Below are 14,439 nucleotides of genomic sequence, written 5' to 3' on the forward strand. Positions count from 1 at the left end.
CAAAAATGTTTATCTTTTTTATTAAGTGAACATTTTAACTAAAATTTGAGTCTTTTAAATCTTAACTAAGTGAGTCGCCTTCACTTAGCATCTGTGAATCTTTCTGTGGCTAGAGCCTCGTTATGTCTCCACCATAGTCAGTCCCACTTACTTAGGGCAGTTTCTAGGAGAGGGCCAGAAGAATGGCCCCATTTTAGAAACTCTCCAGTCTCATAATAGTTCTAATATTTTGGCCAGATCCGAATTGTACCTATTTATTTAGTTATATAAAATGTTGTAAAGGATATTAAATCTTTTTTTCCGTAAGGTTTTTTGTAAACTTGGCCCCCATCTCCTTCACAAGAAGTGTTATATCATGGTGACTCCTTCTAGAAGGTCACTGAACCATAAATGGTTTGATATTGGTTACCATTAATTAGTTTCCAATTCACTCATTTTATTGCTTGGGCTTCTGAGAACTGCATCAATGCATTTAGATAAAAGGAGTGGAGCCCTAACCGGTTTGGCTCAGTGGATAGAGCGTCAGCCTGCAGACTCAAGGGTCCCGGGTTCGATTCCGGTCAAGGGCATGTGCCTTGGTTGTGGGCACATCCCCAATGGGGAGTGTGCAAGAGGCAGCTGAATCGATGTTTCTCTCTCATTGATGTTTCTAGCTCTCTATCCCTCTCCTTTCCTCTCTGTAAAAAATCAATAAAATACATTAAAAAAAAAAAAAGAGTGGATTCACTGATACTTAAGACCTTGTGGGTCTCTCTCCATTATATCTAATACCTGTTGTACCATAGAATTCCTAGCCACTCTATTAGTTTTTTATTGGTTACAGTTGTCACAGCCTTAGTTGCTACTATGCTTTTTCCTAATTTTTATTTTATAAATATTATTAGCTTTAATTTTTTGTTAGAATTTTGATGTAATAATTGTAATAATCTGAATAAAGATTTATTTAAAAAAAAAAAAAGAATTTTGATGCCATTGTGATTTATACAGAGTTTATCCTTTCTATTTATATTCCTAGCTACCTCTTTAAGACCCTGAGAGTACTCAGAGTAAAAATATAGTTACTGTGATCCCTGGCAGAGCTATGCCTAGAGTGTTAAATGCGCCCTGAGCTCACCTTCCAGTGAATTGCTATTGAGTGCCAGAGTGAAAATCTAGCCCCAAGTTTCCAGGGCCAAGAATCTTGATAAGTGAAGATGGGATTAGATGTGTCCTTTGGTGACGAGGCCTGGAGAGGCAATGTAGCTGACTGCTTGGGTTTGAATCTCAGCTCTGCCACTTAATTTTGTGTGATCTTGGGTAAATGACTTAATCTTTCTTTGCCTCTGCCTGATAAAATGAGGATAGTAGTGTTCAAAGTCCTCACACTATCCAGAAAGTGGGAAAAGTACTTATTCATATTGAAATTTTAATCAAGGATTTATGTTAAAAGTCTTGGGTGATCTCTAAAAGAATAGTAAACAAACAAAACTAAAAGCTTACTGTTGGATTAAATGTTAGAGAGTGTGAAGTATTTAGCATTAATGAGCTCTCAATAACAATAACATTAGGAAGCCCAAGGCCCAAGAAATATAATGTGAACAAAATGTGCCTTTTTATAAAGTTTTATGTCTTCCTGTGTCCAGGCTGCTGTTTCTCCGGTTACCAGTAACTCAAGTGCTTGCTTGGTTACTACCGATCAGGCTTCTTCGGGATCTGAAACAGAGTTTATGCCTTCAGAGACCCCTGAGGTAATGAGAGACTAATTGTCTTGATTTCTTTTCTGTCTTGGAGAATAGCAGAACCAGCTTATTTTGTGAATTACAGGCACGACCCATTGAACAATTTAACATTTATACTGTACTACCGTATTGCTTTCTGTAGATGTTGTGGTCCTGAAACTTACACAGGTAACTTTATTGTGGCTTTGCTATAAAGTAGGTGTACTAGAGGCTTGCTTTATCAGATGCAATAAATTTGTCCAAATTGCTAGTGTTAAAAAAGATGAAAAGTTTTAGGATTAGGTCAAGTTTCCTCGCCATATTTATATTGAAGAAATTCAAAGAAGAAAAATATTTTTATTCATAAAACTGTGAACACTCAATAACTTTATAGTGATGCTATTAGCATTTATTCATTTGGAATGGTTTACATTCTCTTGCCTAATTTTGTCTAAAGTATTTTATAATATTTGTGCTTTCAATTCTAAAGTGAATTTTTTTTTTTTTTTTTTGCTAATAGTTTCAGTAAATCCTTAAAATAGATATAGCAAGATTTTGGTTTTTTTGTTTGTATTAATATATCAACTCTTAGGTTTCATTGTGTATGTGTTTTTTAACTATTATATAAGACTGTATATTTTTTACAGAATATAAGAAAATATAGGTGAACTTTAGTTTTTGTGGTACTGACTTCGTCTAAATTGAAATTACTTGCTTCCTCGTTTTAAGAAGAGAAAGTATTTGTTACCAAGCAAGTCATAGCTTTCTGCTTCAGAACCTCATTGGGACTGAATTTTGGTAATTTTTTAAGCCTTCCCTTAGATAAGATTTATTTAAATTAGTTCAAGCTTGATTCTGTTAGGCAGCTGTCCAAATTGCTAGTGTTAAAAAAGATAATTTTTAAATAGGAAAATGTTAACAACTAACTCAGGAAGTAACCCAAGGTTTTCTAAAGCCTAATTCTACTGTATGAATTTGATATAATTTAGACTCTTAACTTAATGGAAAATACCATTTCAGGGTTTGAAAAGGACTAGATACTCCTGAAAAGCTCAGCCCTCATCTGTTAGACTGATTATTGGTGAGACTCTTTCGCTTCGTCAGCAAGCTGGGTAAAGCAGACGCTATTGTGCATCCTCAGCAGATGAGGTTTGAAATTGTAAGCAGAAGCTATTCTTTTGCATTCCTGTGTCCAGTTGTCATCCTGTAGAACTTGCTGACTTACGCTAGTCTGGGTTTAGGGTATGTGAACTGCTTGCTATACGGTAGGTGATTGGCTGATGCTGCATTTCTCCTCCCCAGGCAGCAGTTCCCCCAAGCAAACAGCCATCTTCACTGGCTTCTCCAAACCCTCCCATGTCAAAGGGCCCTGAACAGGGCTTCCCGTCACCTCCCGCAAGTAGTAGCTCAGTAACCATTGGTACAGCGCCCTTTCAAGCCATGCAGACAGTGAGTATGAACCATGAATGATGATTGCAATTCATTATTCCTGTTAAAAAGCCATTGTTTCTCTTACATCTCTTATTGGTTACCATGTGAATAAATCTGCCATTGGGTTACTCTTATTCCAGCTGGTAGAATTTATATTTGTCCGGTGGGAATATTGTTTGTGTTGGTAGAGGAAAACCTCAAGAATTTTGATGCGTGTTTTATAGGAGCATTGCCCCGTGTGAAAATTAGTAGCAGGCAAAGCTGAGGACCCCTAGAAAACAAATGAACGGTGTGAGTGAGAAACATAATTTTGTATGAACATCTGAATAATATTAACCATTTCTTTTTTTAAAACATATTTTTATTTTTATTTAAAAATGTTTTTATTGATTTCAGAGGGAGGAAGTGAGAGGGAGAGAGAGACAGAAACATCAATGATGAGAGAGAGACATTGATTGGCTGCCTCTTGCATGCCTTTTCCTAGGGATGGAGCCTGCACTCTGGTCATTGCCCTGACCAGGAATTGAACCGTGACCTGTTCAATGGATGGATGGATGCTCAACCACTGAGCTACACTGGCCGGGCCTATACTATTTCTAATATCACACTAGTGATATTCCATTGCATCAAAACCAGACACAGAGGACACATACCTGGTTGTTCTCTCATTGTTGAAACTTTCATTTGATTTAATCTTGATCTCATGTGTAAGTTTTTAGAGAATTATTCAGATATGTGTGGTATTTTGGATCACAAATTACAAATTGTGATCTAAAAATTTTTATAGTACCATTACAACTAGGTTTCTATATTCTTTAAACACAGAGTAGTATAAAACAGTTTTAGAAAAAACCCCCACAAAAAGTCGTAGGCAGTAAGTACCTTTCCTGATAGTGCTTAATGTCCCATTCCAGGTACTTTGAGTGACAGTAGTGGGGCCAGTGGAGTGGCAATGGAAAATAGGCACAATGCAGGGAGATAGGCTGGTGAATTCAGAGACCTGAATTCACTGATCTTATTACTTCCTGCGTGGCCACTCAGAACAGCTTAGTTTCTTTGCTTTCTCTCTTTCCCTGTCAGCCCATCTTGCATAGAATTGCCACATTGGTTTTACAGACTTTTTCCTATTCTTAATTAAAAGCAAACAGTGGTCCATTACAGAATGAAATGGAAAGTCCTTTGTCCGACACTCAATAACTTCCGAAGTCTGGTATAACCTGTCAGACTAGTCCTCTGCGCTTGCCTTGTACATTCTTGCCACAATACCTTTTTGCTCATGCCAATCTGTTTTCTCCACCTGTTTGAATTCTATCTAGTACAAATTGGTATTCGTTTGTTCATTCGTTCACTCATTCATTCATTAAAAAACAGGTATTTTATGGAGCCAGTTTCTGGGGTTATAACAATGAAAAAGAGACAAGTCTTTGTGGTCAAGAATCTTAACATTTCGTTTTGTTTTTTTAAGAAGGTGGGGGGCTGGAGAGAAAAGTATATATATAATATGCATCAGGTGCTATGTGTTGTGAGGAAAAATGGAGCAGGATAAGGAGGCTAGAAAGTAATAGAAGTGCTATTTATTAAAGACAATGGTCAGAGTCTGGATAGGTCATGGCCTGCCACATGATAGAAATTCAGTACATTGCAGATTTTTTTTCATTCATCTTTATAGTTTTTGAAAGAGTACCACTTTCCCCCTATATAGCTTTCATTCTCAGTGAGTAGTATTATGATAGCATAGTAGCAGGAAGATTAACTTTTGTACTTGGGTTTAAATTCTGTCAGCAATCAAATAGAAGTTTTTGTTTTTACTATGGTAAAATATGCATGACATAAAATTTACTGTTTTAACCATTTTTAAGTATATACTTCAATGGCATTAAGTACAGCCATAGTATTGTACAACCATCATCACTGTCTATTTCTAGAATTTTTTCATCATCCAAACAGACTCAATAATGCCTTATTTCTCCCTCTTCCAAGCCCCTGGTCACCTCTAGTCCACTTTCTATTTCTCTGAATTTACCTATTCTAGGCACTTCACATAAGTAGAATCCCAATATTTGTCCTTTGTATCTTGCTTGTTTCACTTAGCATAATGCTTTCAAGGTTCATCCATGTTATAGCATGGATCAGAATTTCATTCATTTTTATGGCTAAATAATATTCCACTGTTTGTATATACCACATTTTGTTTATCAGTTCATCTGTTGATGGGCACTCCGGTTGTTCCCACCTTTTGGGTATTCTTCCTATATAATAGAAGCCTAATATGCTAAGAGTCCAGTCGTCTGGTCGTCCGTTCAACCAATCAAAGTGTAATATGCTAATGATATGCTAAGGCCGCTCAACAGCTCACTATGGCATGCACTGACCACCAGGGGGCAGACAGTCGTCTGGTTGACCAGTCGCTATGATGTGCACTGACCACCAGGGGGCAGACGCTCCGACCAGTAGGTTAGCTTGCTGCTGGGGTCTGGCTGATTGGGACTTGAGGCTGGACACACCCTAGAGCCCTCCCGTGGTCCCTCCCCAGCTAGCCAACCTCCCGCGTCCCTCTCTGGCCCTGATCACGCACCAGTGGGGTCCCTCAGCCTGGCCTGTGCCCTCTCGCAATCTGGGACCCCTCGAAGATGTCGGAGAGCCAGTTTCAGCCCAATCCTGCAGGCCAGGCCAAGGGACCCCACTGGTGCATGAATTCGTGCACTGGGCCTCTAGTTATAAATAGTGCTGCTATGAACATTGGTGTACAAATATCTACTTGAACCTCTGCTTTCCATTCTTTTGGGTATATGTCTAGAAGTAGAATTATTGGATCACATGATAATTCTATGTTTAGCTTTTTGAAGAACCACCATACTGCTTTCTACAGTGGCCGCCCCATTTTACATTCCTATTAGCAACACACAAGGATTCCAACTTGACCACAACCTTGCCAACACTTGGATTTTCTATTTTTTAAAAACAATAGCCATCCTAATGGGTATGATGAAGTAGTATCTCAGTGTAATTTTGATTTCTATTTCCCTAATAACTAATGATGTTGAGCATTTTTTAATGTGCTTATTGGTCATGAATCTTCTTTGGAGAAATGTTTATTCAAGTCCTTTGCCATTAATTAGAAGCTTTTGAATGTTGCAGAGTTTTGCTGGATGCCACTCTTAATTATTTTTTATGACACTTCACAAATGACTCAGCATACCCCTGTCTTTTAAGGTATTTAATGTTAATGCACCTCTGCCTCCACGGAAAGAACAAGAAATAAAAGAATCCCCCTATTCACCTGGCTACAATCAAAGTTTTACTACAGCAAGTACACAAACACCACTCCAGTGCCAACTGCCATCCATCCACGTGGAACAAACTGTTCTTTCTCAAGAGACTGGTAAGACCTTGGTGTATGGTATTTGAAGACTTAGATGACAGCTAATTGGAAAGCAACTCTGTAGTGATACTTTAGCGGTTCTTTCCCGAGTAGTAAGCATTATCACTTTACATGTTCAAGTGTTGGCAAATATTTGATGCTTTTTCCTCTGTTAAGTTCACCCTTTTAACTTTTGTAGAAGTGAAAATTAGATAGTTGACTTAGTTGAATATATAGGCTCATATTTTAAAATCTGATTGCTTTGGTTGCCATAGACAGTGGTTGAGGTAGAGAGGGCATTGTCCAGTTGTTTTTATGAAGGGTTTGAAACCATTCTGTTGACTCTTTTAGCACAGAAAAAAATTTGGCCTTCTCTCTCTCCTTTTGTCTTATAATAAAAGCATTGGTTAATATGACAATATAACTTAGTATGCTTATTCTACTGTTTGCTTAGAGATGAGAGATTATTTTGATCTTTCATGCTATTGTAAATCATGAAAAAATAAGCAACTTTGTAGTTATTTCCTATTTTAAGAAGTACTTATAAATTTTTAGTGTTGGTATTTCAGACCCCTGGTGAGTCTTCTAAAACTTAAACCTGAGCAGATGAACTGTGTTTTTTGGGGACCTGGTCACAGAGGTAGTAAATGTAAATCCCTGGACTTAGCCACAAATGACCTCATTCTGTTCTCACCTGTACTGTGAAAACATAGGGCAGGTAATTTACTGAGAGGATATTTTTGTCATGTGCCTTCTCAGTTACAATAGTGATGAACATTCATTTTCTTTTACTCCCTGATCTGGAATAGTTAGCTTTTTTTTTTTTTCTTTAACTGTGGTAAATATATATATAACATAACATTTATCATTTTAACCATTTTTATGTATTGAGTTCTGTGGCATTAAGTACATTCAGATTGTTGTGCAGCCATCACCATCTTTCATATCTAGGACTTTCATCTTCTCCAACTGAAACTCTGTACTCATCTAACACTAACTCATCATTCCCCTTTCCTTCCAAATGCTGGCAACCACCGTTCTACTCTGTTGTATGAATTTGACTACTCTGGGTACTTACCTTATGTAAGTGCTATCACTGTACTTGTCTTTTTGTGATTGGCCTGTTTCACTCAGTATAATGTCAAGGTTCTTCCATGTTGTAGAATGTGTCAGAATTTCCTTCCTTTCTAAGGCTGAATAATGTTCTATTTAAATACTAGTGCCCTGGTGCACAGATTTGCGCACATTGAAAGGAAATTAATTAGAAGGTGGCTGGAGGGGCGGGACTGGGCTAGACGGGCCGGACATGCCCTGGAGCCAACCTCCCATGGTCCCTCCCTGGTCCCTCCCCATTCGGCTGCACCTGGGGCTGCGCTGCGGCTTGAAGGGCATCTGTGGAGTGAGCGGGGTCCCTCCGGCAGGTGGGGTCCCTTGGCCTGGCCTGCGAGGATCAGGCCGAAACTGGCTCTTTGACATCCCCCTAGGGGTCCCTGATTGTGAGAGGGCGGTCCTTGGGTGATGCACCCGAACTCCGGCTCCCTCCTCTCTGGTTCCGGGGTGTGTCTCCCGAGAACCACCACTGCCAAGTCACCACAGCTCAGCAGCTCCGCATTGAGCATCTGCCCCCTGGTGGTCAGTGCACATCATAGCTACCGATTGGAGCGTCTGCCCCCTGATGGCCATTGCACATCATAGCTACCAGTTGGATGGTTGGATGGTTGCTTAGCCTTTTATATATATATATATATATATATATATATATATATATATATATATATATATATATATATATATATGGAAAGTAGGTTTACAGTTGTGCGTACATGAAACACAGAGTTTATTCTTGTATTATTATTTATTGATTATTGTATTTTCCATATGAACAACTGTGCACCTACCTTTGCCCCACCCTGTATATATAGAGAGATTTCACACATACATAACACCTGCATTTTTTTTAAAGGGAGAACATTGTATTAAAGGTTTTGATATATAGTGACTTTTTAGTATAAAGAATATTGAATCTTTATTACAGTTTAACCCTTGGACTTTAAAACTGTCTCTTTAAGCAGCAAGTTATCCTGATGGAACTATTCACGTAAGCAATGGTAGCCTTGCCTTTTACCCAGCACAGACGAATGTGTTTCCCAGGCCCTCTCAGCCGTTCGTCAGTAGCCGGGGATCTGTTAGAGGATGCACTCGTGGTGGGAGATTGCTAACCAATACGTATCGGTCCCCGGGAGGTTATAAAGGTATGCTCTGGATAACACTGAATTATACTGAATTATTTTGTCTATGTATTTACTTGACTCAAACTATTTTTTACTTTACCTGTTTCTTTTTGTAGTTGTTATTTATAATGTAGTACTAGTAAATAAGTTCCTATTTCTGCAAAATACAGTATTTAATATCCCTATTCTCTATAGCAGAGAACTTTTTGTACGAAAGGCAGATTCATCCTGTTATTTACTGAAGTGCAAGGTTGAGCATCTTTTCCCCCCGCAGGAATGAATTTTGATTTTCATACTTGAAAAATTTTTTCTTCTGTTAATTGATTTGATTGCTCAAAATGTGTCATAATTAGACAAAGCCCATTTTCTAGTGATTTGTGTATCAGAGTATGCCACAGATAAAAACGTAAACTTTGAGACTGTACAAGTGATATTCTTTTTAGTTGTAGATGTAGTTCCAAGTATTCCAGTCATGCTTGGTGTTAGCAAAGTACTCTACACAGAAGCTTTAACTACCTACTTACCTTACCACTATTTCCACCCCCACCTGCATTCTAGCAATAGCAAATTTCTGCAGTTGGCTTATTAGAAGTCAGCGATGTTTTATAAATGTGTGTCTTATTGTGGAAAGCAATATTAATAGAGTTTGCTTAATGAAGGCATAAATTGAATGTTGGCATTATAGGATCAGCTTTACTTTTAAAATGGTATACAGTTAGACTACTTAAAAGTTTAGTGTAAGTTTGCTCATAATTTTATGGAAGTTGTTTATTTACTAGGTTTTGATACTTATAGAGGACCTCCTTCAGTTTCCAATGGAAATTATAGCCAGCTACAATTCCAAGCTAGAGAGTATCCTGGAGCACCTTATTCCCAAAGGGTAAGAATAGTTGTCATAGTTGAATAGTAGTACAGATGTTGATGCTAAGCTGGTGATTAAATTATAGTGCAGTCATAATATTTTTTGTATAAGGCACTCTTAGTTTTAACTTGTAAGTAGTGTTACGAGTTAAGTTGGAAGCTTTCTTAATAACCCATAAATGTCAACTTGGAATGTTTGAAGGATTGTATTAATCATGTTGTTTGTATTAACTCATTTACTCTTCCACCCTATCAGAGAAATGGGGGTTCAGAAACAAGTTAAATAACTCATCTAAGGTCACTCAGCGAGTAAACAGTAGAACTAAGATTAGAATGCAAATTTCTTAACTCTGAAACCCATGATTTTAACTTTACTATATGGCCTTAAATTTAACTTTCTAGATATCAAGTATAGCAAAGTCTTAAAAAAATTTGATTTCCAAGAGGAAGGGAGAGAGAGAGATAGAAACATCAATGATGAGAGAGAATCATTGATTAGCTGCCCCCCGCCCCTCCCGCCACCTCCCCGCACTGGGGATTGAACCCGCAACCTGGGTGTGTGTCCTGACCGGGAATCGAACCATGATCTCTTAGTTCATAGGTCGATGCTCAACCACAGAGCCAAACTGGGTAGGGCATAAGTATTCTTTTTATGGGTTGTATGGAGGCAGACTTTACCATACCTAGGTAGTTTGAAATGTTGCCTCTTGAACATTTTTTTTTCTTGAAGATAATAGATTACATTTCAGGGACTAATACATTTATATAATATAATTCGTATCAATTCACCTGTCAAGACAAAACAAAGCCCTAACATACTTTGTAATTACCTTTACAGTTTGTTTTATAAATAGAGCAAGATTTAAATAGTCTGTGTTATTCCTTTATTATCTTCTTTTTTTTTTTTTTTGAGATGAGGGACAGAGGATCATACCATATATTTTTTTAAATAAAGATTTTTTAGAGAGGAAGGGAGAGTGAGAAAAAAAACATTGATGTGAGAACAAAGCATCAATTGGCTGCCCCTGCATTGCCCCCAGCCGGGGATGGAGCCTGCAACCTGGGCATGTGCCCTGACCAGGACTTCAACCAGTAACCTTTTGGTGTACAGGACAATGCCCAACCAACTGAGCCACACCAGCCAGGGCAGACCATGCCATATTTTTTAATTTCTCTCATTACCTAGCATTGTACCTTTTAAATAGCGTTCTCTAGATGCTTTATAGTTTTTGCAAGTATTAGCCTATCTACACTGAGTGGCCAGATTATTATGATCTCTAAATGCATAATAATCTGGCCACTCAGTGTATATCCTATATAATAAAAGGCTAATATGCAAATTGTCCCCTTGACCAGGAGTTCGACCAGCAGGCAGGCTGGCCAACCGCCCATGTCCCCTCCCCCTGGCCAGGCTGGCTCGACCCCACCCACGCACAAATTCGTGCACCGGGCCTCTCTCTCTCTATATATATACACACACACACTGAGTGGCCAGATTATTATGCGTTCAGAGATCATAATAATCTGGCCACTCAGTGTAGGTCCTGGCTGGGTAGCTCAGTTGGTTATGATACTTATAGAGGACCTATAAGTATCCTATATGCCAAGGTTGTGGGTTCAATCTCTGGTCAGGGCACATATAAGAATCAACCAATGAATGCATAAATAAGAGGAACAATAAATCGATGCTTCTCTTTTTCCTCCCTCCTCCCCTCAAATCAGTAAAAAAAATTTTTTTTAAAAAAAGTAATAACTTATCCAATTGGTCAGGTTCATTAACAGATGAAGCAAGTATTTCTACTGTTGCCATTGTTACTTTTTTATTTTTATTTTTTTGTGTTTGGAGACATCTGAGCCTCTTCGGTTGCTGGAGAAGGCCAGATAAAGGGCTAAGAGGACTTTAATCTTAGAGAATGACCAGCCAGTCATCCTGGGTAATAGCTAATTACTGTCTTACATTTTTGATGCCATTTTAGGAAAATTTCCAGCAGTGTTACAAGCGCGGAGGGACATCTGGTGGTCCTCGGGCAAATTCAAGAGGTAAGGATAATTAACTGAGTAGTTTATTTGCCCAAACTACCTCATCCTCCGTCACGTTCTCCCCAAATACACTGTTTAAAGCATTTATCTTGTGGTTTTCAGTTTGCTTATGTCGTAGTACTGGAGACCTGAGAGAGATATTAGACTACTTAGAAAGGCTGTGGAAATCAGTTTTCAATTTAATTAAAAGTGTAAGTGTGTGTGTGTGTGTGTGTCAGTTTTCTTGACACCAGAGCATAATTTAACCTTAGATATACAGGGTGGAGCAAAAGCAGGTTTACAGTTGTGAGTATGAGAAACACAGATTTTATTTTGGTATTTTATTGTATCATTTTCCATACAAACAACTGTAAACTTTACTTCTGTCCCATCCTGTGTATTCACAGTGCCGACTTCAAATTGTTTCATGGAATGATTCAGGAAGATGGTTCTTGTAATAATGGGCACTTGCAAATACTCTAGTTCCACTACATTGATAGATAGGAGTAAAGATAGGAAATAAGCAACTTAAAATTAAGATACATAATTAAGACTTGAAACAAAAGCGGAAACTCGTGATACTTTTAAATAATGTGGACAGTACTATTTAAAGATTCAGTGTAACCGAGAAAATCAAGAGTTACTAAAGATTAACTGGCTTTGTCACAGGAAAACAGTTTTTTTTTTTTTTTTTTTTTTTTTAAAAAAAAAGAAAGTAGCCAGTATTTGCATTGCCTTTGCCTTACACGTGAGCAGTGTTTTTACAGTGCTTAAAACATTTCACAATACCACATTAACTTGGAAATAAAGAACAAGCATTCATTATGGCACCATACCAAAATATCCTTGAATGGCTAGTAGTTCTAAAAGTTGGTTCTCTTATGCAATCTCAGTTTTCTTGAGTGTTCCTACATCAGAAACGTTGAGTAGGTTTATCACTGAGGAATTTAGAACAGTGAGAATTATGAGAGAAAGATAAAGAAGCAAAGAGAATGTTCAAACCTAGGTTTTAGACTTTGCTAATAATCTTAACTAGGTAAGTTATCCAAGCTTTAGGGAGCCATATTTTTTTAATCTTAGTGGTATAAAAGCCTAGTGCCAGAAAAACCTTGAAAAGCATACTGTAGCTATACTTCATTGCTCTTGTTTTGGAATTTACTATAAAATGTATCCATCTCTGTGTTTCAGTAGCCGACTAATGTTAAATACTGTGTTCAAAGCTAACTGCTTCATTATGTGAAACTCACTGTTGCTAATAAAACAGCAGGGTGGAGCGATTCTTCTCAGGTGAGCAGCCCAGAAAGAGACAACGAAACCTTTAACAGTGGTGACTCTGGACAAGGAGACTCCCGCAGCATGACCCCCGTGGACGTGCCCGTGACAAATCCAGCCGCCACCATACTGCCGGTACACGTCTATCCCCTGCCTCAGCAGATGCGTGTTGCCTTCTCAGCAGCCAGGACCTCTAATCTCGCCCCGGGAACTTTAGACCAACCTATTGTGTTTGATCTTCTTCTGAACAACTTGGGAGAAACGTTTGATCTTCAGCTGGGTAGATTTAATTGCCCGGTGAATGGCACTTATGTTTTCATTTTTCACATGCTAAAGCTGGCAGTGAATGTGCCACTGTATGTTAACCTCATGAAGAACGAAGAGGTCTTGGTGTCTGCCTATGCCAATGACGGTGCTCCAGACCATGAAACCGCTAGCAATCACGCGATTCTTCAGCTCTTCCAGGGAGACCAGATATGGTTACGTTTGCACAGGGGAGCCATTTATGGAAGTAGTTGGAAATATTCTACATTTTCTGGCTACCTTCTTTATCAAGATTGAAAGTCAATGCACAATTGACAACAAAAGAATGGTGTTCTAATATTAGTGGGATTAAAGGAAAGGTAGTCCTTGACCTTGTGACTAATTGGTTTAGGGAGATGTTTTCATTCCTAGAGGAAGGAGGAGGTCTTTATTTTTGTTTTCCTCCCCAAAGTGAAAAGTTTCAAGCTGAAGGACAATTAGCACTAATCTGGCACTTTATAAATTGTGATGTAGCCTTGCTAGTCAAGCTGTGAATGTATCTTGTTTGCACTTAGCCCTTAACTGTATTAAAGTTCAGCTTACTAAACTGACTGCCTCAAGTTCTGGCAAGTTCTAATGCCTTGTTGTGCCTCAATAAAAAAGTTACATGCACCCTCGGTGTTCTTATTTGATTAAACATTTAGTTGAGAGGTAAAATATTTAATTTTTAGTATTCATCATTGGTCACTCTTGAATAAGGGTATTTATGGGTTCATATTATGTGAAAATGATGCTCAGTGATTGAGCATTGACCTATGAACCAGGAGGTCATGGTTCGATTCCCAGTCAGGGCATATGCTCAGGTTGTGGACTCGGTCGCCAATGTGGGGCGTGCAGGAAGCAGCTGATCAATGATTCTCTCTCATCATTGATGTTTCTGTCTCTCTCCCTCTTCCTTCCTCTCTGAAAGTAATAAAAAAAATTAAAAAGAAGCCTTTTATATATGACAGTTCCTTTTAGAGCTATTTTTCTCTGATATTGTACATGTCATCAAAATTTTTTTTTCTGTTTTCCATTGATTAAATAATGTATTTTCCTTGAAGCTATCTTGCAGTAGGGCATGTGCTATCCTTTAGTTATTTTCAAGTACCTAATACATGTATAATAATTTAAGATGTAACAGGAGATACACAGGTACTACTGGTCCACCATTAGTAGGTTTATGCTTTCTAGTGGATTCTCAATCTGAAGAGCAAAATATTTGTTTGGGCAGTGGCAGCATTCCCCAGTGTGTGGGGAGACCCTGGGAAGGGAAAGATACCCG

General features: G+C 38.3%; 1 protein-coding gene across 5 annotated transcripts in view; it reads left to right on the forward strand.

Annotated features, from left to right (window-relative positions):
- The window catches only part of CAPRIN2 (caprin family member 2), a 41,064-nt gene extending 27,278 nt beyond the window's left edge, over positions 1-13,786 (forward strand). The window contains exons 13-19 of one of the 5 annotated variants that reach the window (XM_080660934.1): positions 1,623-1,727; positions 3,000-3,146; positions 6,342-6,510; positions 8,559-8,741; positions 9,500-9,600; positions 11,558-11,621; positions 12,865-13,786. In XM_080660934.1, the coding sequence (XP_080517060.1) occupies positions 1,623-1,727; positions 3,000-3,146; positions 6,342-6,510; positions 8,559-8,741; positions 9,500-9,600; positions 11,558-11,621; positions 12,865-13,433 (1,338 nt within the window). In that variant the 3' untranslated portion in view covers positions 13,434-13,786. The remainder of the gene's footprint in view (positions 1-1,622; positions 1,728-2,999; positions 3,147-6,341; positions 6,511-8,558; positions 8,742-9,499; positions 9,601-11,557; positions 11,622-12,864) is intronic. The other 4 variants (XM_080660937.1, XM_080660935.1, XM_080660938.1 and 1 more) reach the window with 4 other exon arrangements.
- The last annotated feature ends 653 nt before the right edge of the window (positions 13,787-14,439 follow it).

This window comes from Plecotus auritus (assembly GCF_963455305.1).
Source record: "Plecotus auritus genome assembly, chromosome: 3".
In the NCBI taxonomy this organism is placed as follows: domain Eukaryota; kingdom Metazoa; phylum Chordata; class Mammalia; order Chiroptera; family Vespertilionidae; genus Plecotus; species Plecotus auritus.